General features: G+C 39.7%; 1 protein-coding gene across 1 annotated transcript in view; it reads left to right on the top strand.

Moving 5' to 3' along the window:
* Positions 1-131: 131 nt before the first annotated feature.
* APOB (apolipoprotein B) overlaps positions 132-18,067 on the top strand; it is a 38,094-nt gene continuing 20,158 nt past the window's right edge. Inside the window, exons 1-14 of the mRNA XM_049784666.1 lie at positions 132-209; positions 331-486; positions 2,394-2,518; positions 3,292-3,377; positions 5,088-5,307; positions 6,488-6,715; positions 9,476-9,593; positions 9,702-9,848; positions 10,640-10,851; positions 11,185-11,410; positions 11,963-12,139; positions 14,001-14,198; positions 15,146-15,313; positions 15,974-16,185. Coding sequence (XP_049640623.1) covers positions 132-209; positions 331-486; positions 2,394-2,518; positions 3,292-3,377; positions 5,088-5,307; positions 6,488-6,715; positions 9,476-9,593; positions 9,702-9,848; positions 10,640-10,851; positions 11,185-11,410; positions 11,963-12,139; positions 14,001-14,198; positions 15,146-15,313; positions 15,974-16,185 — 2,351 coding nt within the window. The remainder of the gene's footprint in view (positions 210-330; positions 487-2,393; positions 2,519-3,291; positions 3,378-5,087; positions 5,308-6,487; positions 6,716-9,475; positions 9,594-9,701; positions 9,849-10,639; positions 10,852-11,184; positions 11,411-11,962; positions 12,140-14,000; positions 14,199-15,145; positions 15,314-15,973; positions 16,186-18,067) is intronic.

Below are 18,067 nucleotides of genomic sequence, written 5' to 3'. Positions count from 1 at the left end.
AAGCAGACATGTGTCATGGGTCATGACTGAATAGTTTCTTATTTGGAAGGCCTAAGCTAAGGCAAAACTCTAGGATTTGGGGGAAATGGTGGGGTAAGAGCACAGATTCCTCACCCAAAGTTGCTTAGGCCATGAGACTCAGAACCAGACCAGCCATAGTGGCTTCCTCACACCAGTTCCTGCTAGCACATGCTCTTCACATGATGATGGTTCCCCTCACCACCATCTGTTATGTTCCTGCCTGTCTTCTAGCATCCTTCTTCACTCCCTACATCCCTGAGAGTGGGGTGTTTGCCTTTAATGTAGTCATGGTGTCTCCTGCTCCCCTAGGACACTGTGTATGGAAACTGCTCCAGTGATTTTACAGTCAACACAAGGAAGGGAAATGTCGCCACTGAAATATCCATCGAAAGAAACCTGGAGAACTGTGAACACTTCAGGCCCGTGAGCACCAGAGTCAGCCCACTTGCTTTGATCCAAGGCCTGGTACGTTATATTTCAGCACTGATGTAAACCTGAGCAAGGAGCCTCTGTTATTACCAATGAGAAAGTTGGCATCCAGAGAGCTAGGACAGGGTGAAGGTGTATGTTTAAGACACTTGCCTTGGCATTTAGCCAAGGCTGATTTGATTCCTTGCAACCCATATGTTTTCCTCAGCACCCCTAAGCCAGGAATAATCCCGGAGCATGCAGCCTGGAGTAAACTCTGCACACTACTAGGTGTGACTCAACAACAGCCATAATAAAACCAAAAGGTTGGAGCCAGAGAGATAGAACAGAATTAAGGATTATGCCTGATTGCTACTCACCCCAGTTTCATCCCTTGCACCACATGAACCCAAGAGTACCACAGGGGCATCCCTGAAGACCACCAAGTTCAACTGGGCTGGCTGGAGTAATCCCTAAGTAGTACTACATCTGAGATCTTTACTTTGATCTTCTGGCCAATTTGACTGAAAATTACCAAATTGGCCTCAGGGTGGCTCTCAGGCCTCATGAATACAGCTTGGGAGATGCCAAACAGAAACAAACCTGAAAGATTAGAGCTAGCAGGATTCAAAAGAAGGAGTGTTCAGTTTCTTAGAGACATGATAACCAGACTAGGTCATGGGAAAAGTGGTCAAGGCCAACTGTCCTACAGCTGATGGGGTTATGACAAGACTAGGTTCCTGGCCTCCAGTCCAAAATCCTGTCTTTTTGCTGCCATTCCATCATAATTCCAATCTTCTATCACTCTAGGGGAATGACTGATTTTATCCAGGAAGACACTGGGAGTCCTTACAGAGTCTCCAAGCCCCCATTGGTCTCTCTGTGCCAGGACTGAGCATCTGCAGCTCTGAACTTTAGGCTCAGAAGTCCCAGGGCCTGTTTATTTTTGCCTCTCCACCTTCCTTCATGTCCTATCTTTTCTTATCATGTCCTTCTCCCATGAGCCATCCTGGCCTATACCAGCCCCCCTATCTCCTGCCAGCCTTACTCCCTCACAACTGACCAATTTTTTTCTTTTAGAACCTCCTGGAACATGAGTCACAGCTTGTCTCAGTAAACATCAATCTCTGAACAATCACTGTCATACTTGGACATATCCCAGGACTTCATCTTTGGGCTGTACACAGAGAACTCGATAACCACAGAAATGACAATCAGAATAGGCCAAAGTCCTGGCTTATGTGGCTTTTATGAGCAGTTCCTGTTTGTTTAGACTTGCTCTTGGAAACATGGACAAAGGACAGGGACAGATAAACCATGGACCTTCCCCCCACACTGACCCCTGGGTGCTTACAATCTTCTGCAAGAAAAGGGTTTGGATGCCTGCTAATAAAAGATAGTTACTGCATATCACAATAAACTGATAAAATCAAGCAGTGCAGACAAGCACCCTGAACCCCAAAGAAAAGAGAAAGCGCTATAGACATAACTAGTTGGGAAGAGCTATTAGAGAGCCAATGAGAAGAAATTGGTGGGGGGGACACAACATTAGTGAGTCTCGTGGCCAAGTTTCATGTAAAATGTATCACATGAACAAGAAAGATGAATGTGATGTGTAAATAGAAGAGGTAGGCATCAAGGCGATGAAGTTCAACTTAGAGAGTTGCAGTGTGTAAAGGATCAACAGGAGTCATTACAGAGATGTGCAGTATACCAGACCTATACTTGGGCAGGACAAGCTGTCTATTGGGTGGAAGAAAAAGTCTATATATTTATTCAGCTTTGGTGTGCCAACTTGTGGTATCCCCTTGTCTAAGTGTGACATTTCCTTATTTTCCTGATTTTCTTTAGCGGGAGATTATCACCTCCCTACTTCTTCCTTCTAGATAAGTGCCAATGACATAAAAACTGAGATCTTACACCCAGATCTGCTCAAATGTTCCCCTGCCCCATCTCATTCACAGAGCCGCCCCTTGTCAACTCTGATCAGCAGCAACCAGTCCTGTCAGTACACCCTGGACCCCAAGAGGAAACATGTGTCAGAAGCCACCTGCAAGGAACAACACCAACTCAGGCCTTTCTTTGACAAGTAGGTTGCCACAGCACCCCTGACTTAACAGGGTATTCAATTTCTAGAGAAGTCAAATGCTTCTCAAGTGCCCTATTTTTGGCGAGGCTGAGCCTGGATGAGAACAATTGTTTCTCTGGATGGGTACCATAAAAGTACAAAAGCAGAGTTTGTCCTCACACCTTTTTTTTAAGTGCAGGAAAATCTTAGGCATGCAAAACAATGAGACTAATAAAAGATGCCCAAGGTCCCTACTTGAAGAGCAGTAGATCAAGATCTGCAGCTCAGTGAAAGTTGTTCTAGCTAGGGAAGATTTGGGATCTGGACTGGAGATTTGAGAATCTAAATTCTAGAGACCAGAGCAATAAATAATAAGACAAGTAATACACTTGTCTGGCATACAGCCAATCTGAGTATGATCCCAGGCACATCAGATGGTTCCTGAATTCCACTGAGGGTGAACCCTGGGCACAGAACCAAGTGTGATCTCTGAACACCACAGAGTGTGGTCCAAACATCCAAAGGCAGGATCTAAATTCTCTGGACACTAGATCCTGGAAGATAGTGTTAAGGTACCTGCTTTTCCTGATAGAAGGACAGCTGCGATGATCAGAAGGAGGTCAACGTTGTTCTTTAATGAGATCAAGGATGGCTGGACTTCACAGTACTTTGCTGGGAGCACAGGATTGTGTAGAGATAAAACTGGGGTAAACATTCAACATGAAAACTGTACTTGGGACAGGGAGGGTTGGTATGTGGCCATACTGATCATGATATACTTCTCTTGTGACCAGGAATAAATATGGGATGATGGCACAGGTTACACAGACTTTGAAACTTGAAGACACACCTAAGATCAATAGCCGCTTCTTTGATGATGGTAAGACTTTATGCCCGTGTAATGCTGGGAATTAAAAACCCACCCAAGGCAAAGCTTTTCTGGTTCCTTGCATCACTGTTTCTTGGCAGACCCTTTAGGATGTCCGCTGACTAATGAGGTGAATGAGTTCTGCTGTATTGGTTCTGAGCTACCCTGGTGAAAAAGCCTATTCATTTCAGAATGTCAAACAGCAGAGAAAAGTTTCTAAGATGTCTTCAAGTAGGATGTTGGCTTTCTTCTTTTGCCTTTAGATTGGCTCCCAACAACCTCATGCCCTGTGCAAAGTTTTGGGTCTTCACAAGGAAGGGAGCTGGGAAATTACCACTGGTAAATGGAATTGGTCTTTAAAGGCTGAAAGGACTTCAGACAGCTATATGCATTTGTACCTACATTTTTCTTGTGGTTGAAAGAAAATGAAATATTAAGAACCAGTATTGCTTTCAATGCCTTTTCATCTAGATGAAAAAAAAAGTACATCTAATCCAGCTGAGATGTCTGTATGAGGTTTGCATTTCCTTCTTGAGTCTGCATGAGTTTACTCTGAGTTATTTGGCTTCTGCTCTATGGATGTTCATGTTAGGCTCATGATGGCATGTCTACAGTATCTCAGTCTGAGTGAGTGTAGATAGATGTCAATGTACTCTATGGAATGGAATGCACAAGGGGATACCTGGTTTTTGACTTGAGCCTGAAGTTGCCAGGATATTCTGTAAACACCTGCAACAATTAAATGGGGGTAAACAGGTTGGAGAGTGAATAAATGAAAATAGAATATTTTTATTAGACGTATTTTCACATATTGAGTTTGTTGGTTGGTTGGTTGGTTGGAGAGTGAATAAATGAAAAGAGAATATTTTTATTAGATGTATTTTCACATATTGAGTTTGGTGATCTTTTGTAAGACAAGCTATATAGTAACTTAATTTTTGCTTGCTTCAACCAATTAATCTCTAGACACTTAAAGCCCCAGTTTCCACAAACCTATGGTTATTAAATGGGAATCTGTCTTTAAATATTTTGATTTGCTGATCTCATTATCCTCAACAACCTGTATTTCAGGTGATAGTGATGTGTACTTATGTATCTATAAGAGAGCAGGAAGAAGAGAGAGAGAGAGAGAAAAAGAGAGAGAGAAATAGTAGTGCTTACATCACAAGTCTGAGTCACAAATTCTAAGAGGAGGTGTTAAATGTTCCCCAGATAGAAACTTTGAGTACTTGCACCACACTGCCATGTTGACTAAACCTACTCCCAGGCCAGGTGGATTGCTCATCTCTGAGGATTTGTTCCCTGATCTTCAAATTGCAATGTCGCAATGCTATATTGACCTATATGATAGTTTACATCCATGTAAATGAGCAGGAGAGATAGTACAGTGGTAGGGCGTTTTCTTAGCAAGTGGCTGATCCAGAACCAATGGTGGTTCGAATCCCAGCATCCCATTTGGTCCCCTGTACCTGCCAGGAGCGATTTCTGGGCACAGAGACAGAAGTAACCCATGAGTACAACTGTATGTGGCCCCAAAACCAATAAATAAATAAATAAATAAATAAATAAATAAATAAATAAATAAATACACATGAACACAGCTACATAATAGGTATCAAAACCCAGTTTTCTTCTCTGTTCCTCTTTACTGTTGCTACCTTGATTTCCAGTTCTAGAGAGCAAGGTGGTTAAGATGCAAAAGTAGCCACTTTCCTTTTGCAGGTTCTGAGGAGGTGGGGCTGGCCTTTGAAAGCACCAAGTCCACATCACCACCAAAGGAGGCTGAGGCCATTGTGAAGACTCTCCAGGACTTGCAGACCCTGCATGTCACTGAGCAGAATTCCCTGCGAGCTCGCCTCTTCAACCAACTGGTCACGGAGTTGAGAGGCCTTGATGACAAGACAATCTCTGCCCTCTTGCCCAAGCTGATGCAGGTGTCCAGGTATTTCTCTATCACTTATAGATCCTTCTTTCCTGATCCATATGGCAGCTGGCTGAACTTTCGAACCATGGCCCATTGGAGCATCTCAGGGACCACTGTTAATGTAATGTTCATATTTTGTATAAAAACATCAGCTAGGGAGCCTCCAGGTTCATGAACAACACAGAGATATACACCTCTCAAGGCAGATGTGCATTTGTGTATTCAAATAGGAGTATTTTAATGAGCATCTTTATTTCTTAACTCTACTGTGAGTACTCTGGAAAGTTTGAGAGAAATAGAAGTCTGCACCCTCTGAAAGTCTTAAGCTAGTGGAATGAGAATTCAAAGAAATAATACAACTTGCTGTGATTTCTTTTTGCATCAAGGCTCTAACTCTAAATGCTACAAAGAAGTTTTGAGAAAGAAAAAGTTCTGAGAAAGTTCTGAGTCCATCCTAAAGGAGGACTGGCATGATATCATGCCAATATTTGCCTGGTAGGATCTATGTTCTGCCCAAATGACAGCACCAAAGTTCCTCTGCAGTGATGAATCCTATAGAGATGAGTTCTTCACACTTTTCCCCAAGTGACTTCTCTGATGGAAAATGTACCTAAAAAGGTGTTCTGGTTCTCTGATCCCAATTTTGGAAAATCAGTTCGATTTAGATAATGAAAAAGGGGGAACTGTGGGTACTCCTTTGAGAGGGAATTCCAGTCCATAGAGTAGAGATTGAAAACCTGCAGTACTGAAAACCCCTGGACAATGGAACTCTTGCCCAGGAGATGGAGGTATGAAGGAATCTCTAGTGTTTACAGAATTGATGTGACAATTCCTAGGTGTAGAAAGATTGAAAACCACTGTTCTACTGCATAACTTGGTAATAACTACTGTCTGTACACTGGGTGTATGACAGGTGCCAGTCCCAAAATATAAGAAGATTGAATATGGGCCAGAAAGATAGTATAGTAAATGGGTAAGCTGTTTGCCTGGCATGCTGCAGACCTGTGTTCAACCCCCAGCATCTCATATGGTTCCCCAAAAACCTCCAGGAGTGATCCCTGAAGACTGACCAAGGAGTAATCCTGCTGGGTGTTCCCCCATCCATGAGATAAAAGATGGAAAAAAAACCTTCTGTTAGACAGTATTTGAGGTGCCCTCAAGGCAATCTGTATGACTTTCTCTGCCCTTCTCTTCACAGCCCCATCACTGTACAAGCCTTGATTCAGTGTGGACAGTCCCCCTGTTACACTCACATTATCCAGTGGCTGCGCAGTGAGAAAGCCAATCCCCTTCTGATAGACATCGCGACCTACCTGGTGGCCCTGATCCCAGAGCCTTCAGCCCAAACACTGAGGGAGATCTTTGCCACAGTCAAGGAGCAGCAGAGCCGGGCCACCCTCTATGCTCTCAGTCACGTGGTCAATAAGTGAGTTGTTCACAGGCTTCGAGGAAGACTCTACAACTCTTCATTGTTCTCTCCTCCCTCTATTTCAATCTCTTTTTCTACCTCTTGTTTTTCTTCCGGTTGTTTTAGAATAATAACTTGACATAAGAAGGTCCAAAGGCAGCAGAAGGGAGATCTAATCCTCAACTTTGAGTTGGTGGGATAGAGGACTTGCAAGGGTAGAGTTTGAAGTCTTTGCAGGAGGGAAATGGGTATAGGTGTTAATGGACATGCCATTGGAATTGTGGGCCTAAGAAAGAAATCATTATTAACAGTATTGTAAGCTACAGAATTTCTTTCTATTTATTATGATTATTTTATTTTTAGTATTTCTCTACAATCTTTTTTTATATATTTCCATCACCAATGTCCCAAGTGTCCCTCCTCCCTACCCCACACCAGCCTGTATTTTAGACAGGTTTTCTACTTCCCTCATTCAGTCACATTTTGTTATGATGGTTCTCAGTGTAATTATTTCTGTGACTGCACCCACTACTCTCTGTGGTGAGCTTCATGTAGTGAGCTGGACCTTCCAGTCCTCCTCTATTTTGTCTCTGAGAATTATTACACAAATGTATTTTATTTTTCTCAAAACCCATAGATGAGTAAGACCATTCTGTGTTTATCTCTCTCCCTCTATCTTATTTCACTCAGCATAATAGATTCCATGTACATCCATGTTTGGGGAAATTTCATAACTTTATCTCTTATGACGGCTGCATAATATTCCATTGTATATATATGTACCACAGTTTCTTTAGCCATTAATCTATTGAGGGGCATATAGGCTGTTTCCAGAGTCCAGCTATTGTAAACAGCACTGCAATGAATATAGGTGTAAGTAAGGGATTTTTGTATTGTATTTTTGTATTCCTAGGGCATATCCCTAGGAATGGTATAGCTGGATCATATGAGAGCTCAACCTCCAGCTTTTGGAGGAATCTCCATACCACTTTCCATAAAGGATGGACTAGACAGCATTCCCACCAGTAGTGAATAAGAGTTCCTTTCTCTCCACATCCCCGCCAGCACTGCTTGTTCTCATTCTTTCTGATGTGTGCCAATTTCTGTGGCATGATATGGTACCTCATAGTTGTTTTGATTCGCATCTCCCTGATGATTAGTGATGTGGAGCATTTTTCATGTGCCTTTTAGACATTTTTATTTCTTTTTTGTCAACGTTTTCATTTCTTCTCCCCATTTTTGATGGGGCTAGATGATTTTTTTCTTGTAAAGTTCTGTCAGTGCCTTTTATATTTTGGATATTAGCCCCTTACCTGATGGGTATTGGGTGAATAGTTTCTCCCACTCAGTGGGTGGCTTTTGTATTCTGGGCACTATTTCCTTTCAGGTGCAGAAGCTTCTTAGCTTAATATAGTGCCATCTGTTTATTTCTGCTTTCACTTGTTTAGAGAGTGCTATTTCCTCCTTAAAGATACCTTTAGTCTCAATGTCATGGAGCATTTCACCTCCATGTTGTTCTATATACTTTATGGTTTCAGGTCTTATATCTAGGTATTTAATCCATTTGGATTTTACCTTTGTACATGGTGTTAGCTGGAAGTCCAAGTTCACTTTTTTACAAGTGGCTAACCAGTTTGCAAACATCACTTATTGATGAGGCCTTCCCTGTTCCATTTAGGATTTCTTGCTCCTTCATCAAAAATTAGGTGACAGTATGTCTGGGGAACATTCTCTGAGTACTCAAGCCTATTCCACTGATTTTAGGGTCTGTCTTTATTTCAGTACATGCTGTTTTGATAACTATTTCTTTGTAATACAGTTTAAAGTTGGGAAAAGTAATACCTCCCATATTCCTTTTCCCAAGTATTGCCTTAGCTATTCGTGGATGTTTATTGTTCCAAATAAATTTCAGAAGTGTTTGATCCACTTCTTTGAAAAATGTCATGGGTATCTTTAGAGGGATCACATTAAATTTGTACAATGCTTTGGGGAGTATTGACATTTTAATGATGTTAATCCTGCCAATCCAAGAGCAAGGTATGGATTTCCATTTTCATGTGTCTTCTCTTATTTCTTGTAGAAGGGTTTTATAGTTTTCTTTGTATAGGTCCTTCACATCTTTAGTCAAGTTGACTCCAAAGTATTTGAGTTTGTGTGACACTAATGTGAATGGGGTTGTTTTCTTAATGTCCATTTCTTCCCTATCATTATTGATGTATAAAAAGACCATTGATTTCTGTGTATTAATTTTATAGCCTGCTACATTGCTATTTGCATCTATTGTTTCCAAAAGCTTTTTGATAGAGTCTTTATGGTTTTCTTAGTATCATGTCATGAACAGTGAGAGCTTGACTTCTTCCTTTCCTATCTGGACTCCCTTGATATCTTTTTCTTGCCTAATTGCTATAGCAAGTACTTCCAGTACTATCTTGAATAGGAGTAGTGAGAGAGTGCAAACTTGTTTGGTACCAGAATTTAGAGGGAAGGCTTTTAGTTTTTCTCTATTGAGAATAATATTTGCCATTGGCTTGTGTTAGATGGCCTTTACTAGACTGAGAAAGGTTCCTTTCATTCCCATCTTGCTGAGAGTTTTTATTAAGAATGGGTGTTGGACCTTATTAAGTGCCTTCTCTGCGTCTATTGATATGATCGTGTGATTTTTATTTTGTCAAATAAAATTAAATCATGTCCCATTCTAAAAATAATAATCAACAAGACAAGTTGAGATTTTCAGAGAAACCTAAATGTGCTTGCTGATTTTTCTTTCTTATCCTGCAGCTACTATCAGGCATACCATACAGTCACCCGGGACATGCAGGCCATTGCTGATTACCTGTTGGAACAGATTCATGATGACTGCTTGGGGGATGAAGATCAGACCTACCTAATTCTGAGGGTATGCTCATGATTCTGTATAACATTCATCACTTAGGAAGCACTTCCCCAGATACCCCTGGATTTTCCCTTTGTGTCCTCATTCCCTTTTTGTTCCTTTTCCATGTAGATTATTGGAAACATTGGCAAAACTATGGAGCAGGTTACCCCAAGACTCAAATCCTCAGTCCTGAAATGCATCAAAAGTCCAGAGCCTTCACTACTGATCCAAAAGGCTGCCATCCAGGCCCTTCGGAAAATGGACCTAGATGATGAGGTACAGTGCCCAGTGGCAGAACTGAATAGAAGATGCCTAAACAAATGAGAATCTAAAGCTTACCCTTCTTGACTTTATTCTACTGATTTCTCTTTTGGAGGGTTGTTATTTCTTTTGCACATGATTTATGCTTAGAGCTGTGCCCAGGAATTACTCCTGACAGTGTTTGGGAAACCACATATGGTGCTGAAGATCAAACCCCACTATACTATCTCTCTGACCATATATAATGTCTTATATTTGAAAATTTCCACCAGCTTATTGACCTGTCTGCTTTGTCGTATGTGCAGCTAAGATAAAGCTTTAGTCTTGCACTCCAATGTGAAAAATAAATTTTTTTCTCCTTGTACTGTCCTACCATCACTCTCATCTAGAGATAACACACCTGATTCCCCACAGTTTCCCCAGAACTAAAATAATCAAGATGACAATGATCTCAGATCTTTGAAAACAATCTTACTTTTTAGATCAAAATTCTTATTCCTCCCATCCTTTCCTTCTCAGATTTATGTTAAAATAACTGTATTTTCTGTTAGACCAGATCCTCTTCAAGTCAGGCTTAGTCCATATTTTAATGCAATTGAAGATATGGAAGTTTCCAAGACCCTTCCTTGAGCTGGTTATTCAAAGAAGTTGTAAAGTGGGGGAAACAGTATCATCATATGAAGAATTATTAAAAATAAATTGGATTTTGTTTGTGATAAATTACTAGAAGTCATGCAAATGCTTTCTAAGCATGGTCTATGTTCTGACCAAAAACCAACAGTAATAGTCTCCTCTTTTGGCTGCAGGTTCATGAAGCCCTTCTTCAGATTTTCCTCAATCACACCTCTCCTGGGGATAAGCGACTGGCTGCCTATCTCATGCTCATGAGGAACCCTTTTCAGTCAGACATTAATGAAATTATCCAGCTTCTCCCTAAGGAACAAAATGAGCAAGTGAAGAACTTTGTGGCTTCCCATATTGCCAACATCTTAAACTCAGAAGAGTTGTACATTCAAAGGTAAGTAAGTCATTTTTCCCTCCATCTGCCACAAAGGACCTGGATTCTAGGATTCTAGTATGAGCACTTCCTTCTCCTTCCTGCCATTTATGTGGTATTCTTTCTTTTTTAAACAACTAAAACAAAACATTGTCTACCTTGAAAAAATGATAAAGTCCAGAGCCACTTTCCTGAGGCAAATGAAGCCTAGATGGATTGGTAGCAATTGGAAATCCATTTATATGTGGGATAAAAATGTGAAGTGTTAAATGTTTAGTTAAGTATTAATGTTTAGTTAGCATTAAGTGTTGCTTAATTAAGTTTGCATAAAATATATTCTTCCTTTTCTTCTAGCTTGAAAGACGTACTGAAAAAAGCTCTAGGAGAAACTCAACTTCCAACTCTCATGGACTTTACGAAGTTTTCCCGGAATTACCACCTTTCTTTTCCGTCACGTGACCCAGTCGCAGTCAAAATGGAAGGAAATCTCATATTTGATCCAAAAAATTATCTTCCTAGAGAAAGCATGCTAAAAACAACCCTCACTGTGTTGGGATTTGCTTCAACTGACCTCTTCGAGGTATGTGTGAGTGAGATTAAAAAAAAAAGAGTTACATACTTTCTCACCTGTTCTACATAAAACTCCAAGAAGAAAATTAGGGGAGACATGAGCCCTCCCACAGGAAAGGGCTGAGACTCCTCTCTCTCACCTCCTTAACTCCCTGCTAGGGAACATCTAAAACATGTACCTTAGTAAGAATGGGAAGGCAGGTACTTCAGTTCAGACTGAGGCCCACAATCCAATAATATACATGGTACTATAATTAGACATATCTGGTTAAAAGCTTCAATCTATTCCCAATTCTGAATCTCTTGTTGAAATATTAATCCCTTATGGACCATAGCTGCCTCTCCTGGCAACAGTAGGGGTTTGGGGAGGTATCAAGTCTGCTTTTAAGTTTCAAGTGATATTTCAATAAAACAGTTTCTATGCAATGTTAAACCCAACTTCTGCCTCCAGTATTAATTAAACATTAGTCTCATTAAAGAGACCCCAAAAGAGGTATGGGATATGGACCACCAACTGCAGCATATTTTTCTTTGATGTTTTCTTCCTGGCTTTCTTTCTCAGATTGGTTTGGAAGGAAAAGGCTTTGAGCCAACATTAGAAGCTCTTTTTGGGACACAAGGATTTTTCCCGAACAGTGTTAACAAGGCTTTGTACTGGGTAGATGGTCAAGTTCCAGATCAGGTCTCCAAGGTCTTGGTAGACCACTTTGGCTACATCAAAGATGATAAACATGAGCAGGTATGTTTTTGTTAAGTATTCTCTCAAAGAATTCTTTGAATGTCAACTAATGCAAATACATTCTTATATAAATATGAAAATCATTGAAGAACTATTTACCTCAATCATTTTCAACCCCCAGTCTACTTAGCAGTGCTATTTGCAAGTTTATAAGATGAAAACTTCTGTTCTAGCTGAAGTGAGTTCTCAGGCCATTAGGAGTCAAGGCCCGTGTTCTCTAGTTGGGGGCCCCTGGGAGACTCAGCCTTCATGTCCATGAACAGACATTTAGGGACCAGAAGCTCTGAATTATTTCATAATTATTTTATTAGCTCTTAGAATTCTGACCTGTTTGTAAAATGTGTATCCAAATTTGTATCTCTAAGCACATTTTCATATTACATCTGTTTCTGAACTTCCCAGAATGCTAATAATCATCCTTACTTCATGAGAATATTGAAAGACTGAGTAAACAAAATAAAGTCTGACCCTGATACTTATGGTTACATATATATATTCTACCATAATTTTATATTTATATTATTATAATTAAATTACATCATTATAATTTAATGGTTTATTTATCTCATTTATATCAGCCTGTTAGCTAATAAAAATCCACTTTTAAACTAGCATGAACTTAAGAAGCATAGTGTGGTGTGTCAGATGCCTGTCTTGCATATAGCTGACCTGGGTTTGATCCCTGACCCCACATATGGTCCATGCTAGGAGTGATCCTTGAATATAGTCATAAGTAAGCCTGAGCACCGATGGGTGTGACCCAAAGGGGGGGAAGGGAATTAGAAAATATATTGCATCATTGGGAGATTCTTATTAATTTTTTGCTATCCAAAATGTGATTGATCCAGGAGGTGAGGGAAAAAAGACCAAAAAAATGTGGTTGATCCAATAATTAGCATCACATGATATCTTATTAGAAATTCAGATTATTGGCCCTTACTGAACTTCATGAAATAAGAACCAATTTTTTACTTTGCTTTGTGGGGAATTTCCCAGCAATGATTCAGGTCCTGGGGTTTATTCCTGGTGATACGTAGTTGCCCTACATGAACCTGACAATACAGTGCTCAATTCAGCAGTATGGTGCTACTCAGTCTAGTGCTACATGGGGGCCACTAGGGTTACCCCAGGAGTGTCCAGGCAATCCATCAGTGCCAGAATTTAACTGGAGCCTTGTACATATAGAGCTTGTACTTCCAACTCTATGAGCTATCTTCCAGATCTGCAGAACCCAGATTTAATAAGGTCCGCAGGTGACTTTTATGCACAGTTCAACGTGAGAAGCAGAGTAATAACTTACTGCTAGGTGCTCACAGGTGGCCCTCCCTTCTTCAACTTTTAACTTGCTCATCTCCTTTCAACACTAATGTCCTTAGTTTTGTCTGCTTTGGATCTATTTTCTCTCTCGTTCAATTACCAATGCATCAGGTTATGGAATTATTTCCTATGCAAAGAACTTATTGAGGATCAGGTATTTTTCAAGCTTCAGGAAAGTTTTTATCCACAGCCACAATAACTCATGAGACAACTTGTATTTTCCCTTATCAATGGAGTGAGGAAAGAACAAGATCTGGGTGGCTGCAAAGGATATTGTAAAATTTGGGAGTCTTAGGATCCCCCACATCCTAGAATATGCTTACATTGTTCAAGTTGAAAATAGTATGGAAGTAGCAGCATCACTGGTAAGACCAACTTTGTTCATCTCACTTTGAAGAACAAATTGTCTTTCAGTAAAATATGGGGGCCTGCATCCCCACCTGAGGGAAAGTGCTAGGCTCTTACAGCTGCAGCAGACAGGCCCACATCAGGAATCTCAAGTGTTTGATGGTACAATAATTGACAGGACATTTTGTTGTTAAAGTTCCAGGACATAGTCAAAGGAATTATGCTCAATGTTCAGAATCTGATCAAGGATTTGAAAGCCAAAGAATTCCCTGAAGCCAGGGCCTACCTCCAGATCCTGGGAGAGGAGCTTGGCTTTGCGAGACTCAATGACCTGCAACTCCTGGGAAGGTTACTGTTGAACGGTGTTGATACACTTCGGGGGATCCACCAGATGGCAAGTCCCTCAAGTACTCTTTGGCCCATTTTAAGTTTTTTGTTTCTTAATTAGTGTTTCTGTCCTGGTTAGTTATACATTTATTGTCTAGTATATATTTTGTTACTAATAGTGTATTTGGGGGGATATGTTTGACCTTTATATTTGTTTCTATAATGCTTGTCTTACATATTAGGACTGTATATCAGCTTTTTATCATGTAGATATTGATTGTACAGGTACTACTATATGTGGACAAATGGAATGTTATTAAAACTAGCACTGTTGGCTTATAGTTAGAGTTTTCCAAAAAATAATTGTGGGCAAGGAGGCTATCAGAGGGCAAGGAGACCATCCCAGGCTCCTATCAGAATTCTCACAATTCATTAAGATTCTGATTATTTAAACCAGAGAAAAGGTTTGAATTTCTTTCAAAGAAGCAAGTTTGCCTTGATTTCAGTGGAGATTCTTGGGTCTGGCATTTTGACAATATTTAGAAAACATGGTATTTATAACAATAGATGCATCTCTTAGGAACCTTCATTTGTTTATCTGAAAAACAATGTTAATTCTGTCTCCATCCTACAATCCAGTAATTTCCTTCTTTTTAATAGTGATATAATATTATGATTAGGAGAGAATGTATTTGGCAAATGGTAATTGAATTTTAAATACTAAAATTACTGAATTGAATTATGACAGGAAACGAGACTTGAAAGTTATTTATCTCTGAGGCCTGGCCCAATTTGCAAGTATTTTCTGAGTCATCCATTGAAAATACACATTTATCCAGGACAACTATTTTCATCCCAATGTACATAAATCATTGATCTTAAACTATTTAGCTATTCAAAATATACTAGGTCTCTCCCTTTTTTGGGCCAAGAAGAATCATTTTCCCAATTTTGATAAAATTCACAAAACTGGCTTCAAGGTTTTGTTAGTTGCTCTTCTTCTTGGTTCTACAGATTGGAGAGATTCTCAGAAGAGGTTTTAGGAATGACGTGTTTCTTCACTACATCTTCATGGACAATGCCTTTGAACTTCCCACTGGGCTTGGATTACAACTACAAGTGTCTTCCTCTGGCATCATCACTCCTGGAGTTAAGGCTGGGCTCAAATTAGAATTAGCCAATGTAAGAGCGTATGGATTACTTTTGCAATTCTTTTCCTTCTAGTTGGTACCTCTCATGCAACTATTAAACATGCTTCCGGCTCAAAACAAAGACAATCATCATAACAGTAATTTTATTCATCTTTATAAAAAAAAATGTAGGGTCCTACCTCCTCTTGCTAACTCTACTGGGCAGGGCAGTAATGTGAGTCCTCAGTTCTTCTATCAATAAGAGAAAGGTCCAGGCCAGAGAGATAGTACAAAGGTTATGATGCTTGCCTTGCACAGAGCTTGATCCCCAGCACCACATCGACTCCCTGTATCACTGCCCAGAGTTATGTCTGAACACAGAGCCAGGAATGATCCCTGACCACTGCCCAGGATGTGGCCTCAAACCATACATATTTGTACTATAAATTGATGGATAAAATGAGGATGCCTGTCATCTTTATATCCTTTTGTGCTTTAAGTTCACTTGAGTAATTCCTAAACCTTGCCATTCATGCAGCTTGACTCTGGGAAACAGAGAACTTGGCTTTTCTTCCTCCAAACAAGTCATATCCTATGACATAAATTGTAAAGAGGAGCTTTCTAGGGATAGGGGTGTTGAAGGGTGATTGATATGAGTGCCAGGAGTTGAAGGGATTTAATGAAGTTAAATAAGTCTTTTTTTGACTTGTAGATGCAGATGGAACTGGTGGCAAAGCCCTCTGTGTCTGTGGAGTTTGTGACCAGCCTGGGCATCATTACTCCACAATTTGCTCAGAGTGGGGTCCAAAGGAACACCAACTTTTTCCATGAATCTGGTCTAGAGGCACGAGTTGCCCTGAAAGCCAAACAGCTGAAGTTCATCATTCCTTCTCCAAAAAAACCAATCAAGCTGCTCAGTTTCAGGTAACTCTTGACTGAATCTGATGAGTCACAGTGAGGAGTCTCTATGAGACCTAATAAGTTAAAACTAATGACTAAACTCATTCAGATCTCCTTGGGGTGACTAGGGAAAGGAGAAAAGATACTATATTCTGTGTTTCAATCTAGTTGAGACTCATCAAATAATTATAATTTCCTTGACTTTCTACATTTTATTAAATTGAGACTTAAGATATACTGATAAATTGCTCATATAAATTGTAAAGATTTCTTAGTTATTTGTATTTTTTGAAAATAAAGAAACATTAACAAAGAGAAATTGGCCCTGAGAAATGAAGACTTTTTCCAGGGAAAAGACAAAAGTATTTACTGATTTTTGGTATTTAACTTGGTGCTAAAGCATGAGGTCCAGATTTTATTATAAGATTATTATCTTATATGCAGCTCCGTTTTCAATGAGATCCTCAAACTTCATTTTTCTTGGTTTTCATGTTGATTAAGACATACATGGTTCTTGATTTTCTTGAACTTACCATTGACAGGAAGGGCATATGATGAAGTGCATTGTAAGTGTAAAGTCAGTACGAATTTTGAGAAAGTTCGTGAAGGCAAGAAATTTGTATACCATTTAAAACTGGTAACAGGAAAAATCTTTCTGAAAAATAAAAATGATATTTGGATATTATATCATCTTATCTAAGAAAAAGGAGAAAATAATGAGTGTTTCCAGGCAAAGAAAACAGCATGTACAATAACCTGAATAGGAAAAAATTGACTATGAAAACACCAAAGTGAAGAACACAGGAGATGGCATAAGAGCCACAAGAAATTCCTCTGCAGTATAGGAATTTGAACTTGTCTGACGATCAAAGAATTTTAATGGGGCCATAAACAGAATAGGTTTATGTTTGAAAAAAATGCTTTGGCCCAAAGTAGAAAAGTAGATGGAAAGGCTTCATGATAAAAGGAGTCCTTGCCTTTATAACTACTTTTCTTTTTAATAGTTAGAAAAATCACCATCATGTGGGAGATAATTGAGAGTGGAGTTCACATGAAGAGTATTGTGGAATTGTGTTGTGGAGAGATATAGTAAGGTCTGGGATTCCTAGGAAGGTAAAAACATGCAGACACAGTACTTATTGGGTATGGAAAGTGAGAAAGAAGAAGGCAGAAAGATAATTGGCTTGTTTCTGAGCCATTCACAGAAATAAGGACCACTAAGGGAAAAGGAAGCCATGGTAGATAAGTTTCACTTGAAGTTCTGTGAGATGACCAATTAGAATATCTAGTAAATACTTGGGCCAGTGAGTCTGAGCTCAGTTGGGATTTGAACTACATGTGTGTGCAAATTTGGGAGACGATTCAAGATTGTCAAAGTCAAACCAGTGGTTTCGAGTAAGAAATCTAAGGAGTGAAAATAAAAACATAAAATTATAACATGTGAAGAGGAAAAGGAATAAGTAGCAAAGAGAGAGGAGGAAGGACCAGAAAGGCAGAAGAACTGTGGCCACAGTCAAGTGTTCATATAGTGCTCTAGTTCACCAGCAGTTTAGTCTAGGCACAACAAATGAAGAAACAGATTCTGAGATATAGCTCAAAAGGCTAGTATGCACACTTTCTTGCAAGATCTCAAATTCAATAACCAGAACTACCTCGTTCCCCAAGCACTGTAATGGAGCAGTACCCAGGTATGAAATGAGTAGTAGTTCTAGAGGACTACTTAGTATGGCCCACCACACCCCACAAATGAGGAAACAGTGCTGAATTCTTGGACAATCAGGACGTGGTTGGATTTGTTCTTACTCATTCCTTAAGCACTTATGGATGAGGAGAATATCATTACTTTCCATATGGTAGGAACCAGCCAAGCTTTAACTGTCCTTACGTGAAAAATGCTACTTATCAC

This window comes from Suncus etruscus, chromosome 12 (genome assembly GCF_024139225.1).
Source record: "Suncus etruscus isolate mSunEtr1 chromosome 12, mSunEtr1.pri.cur, whole genome shotgun sequence".
Taxonomy (NCBI): Eukaryota; Metazoa; Chordata; class Mammalia; order Eulipotyphla; family Soricidae; genus Suncus; species Suncus etruscus.
This window is presented reverse-complemented; position numbering and strand designations above follow the sequence as displayed.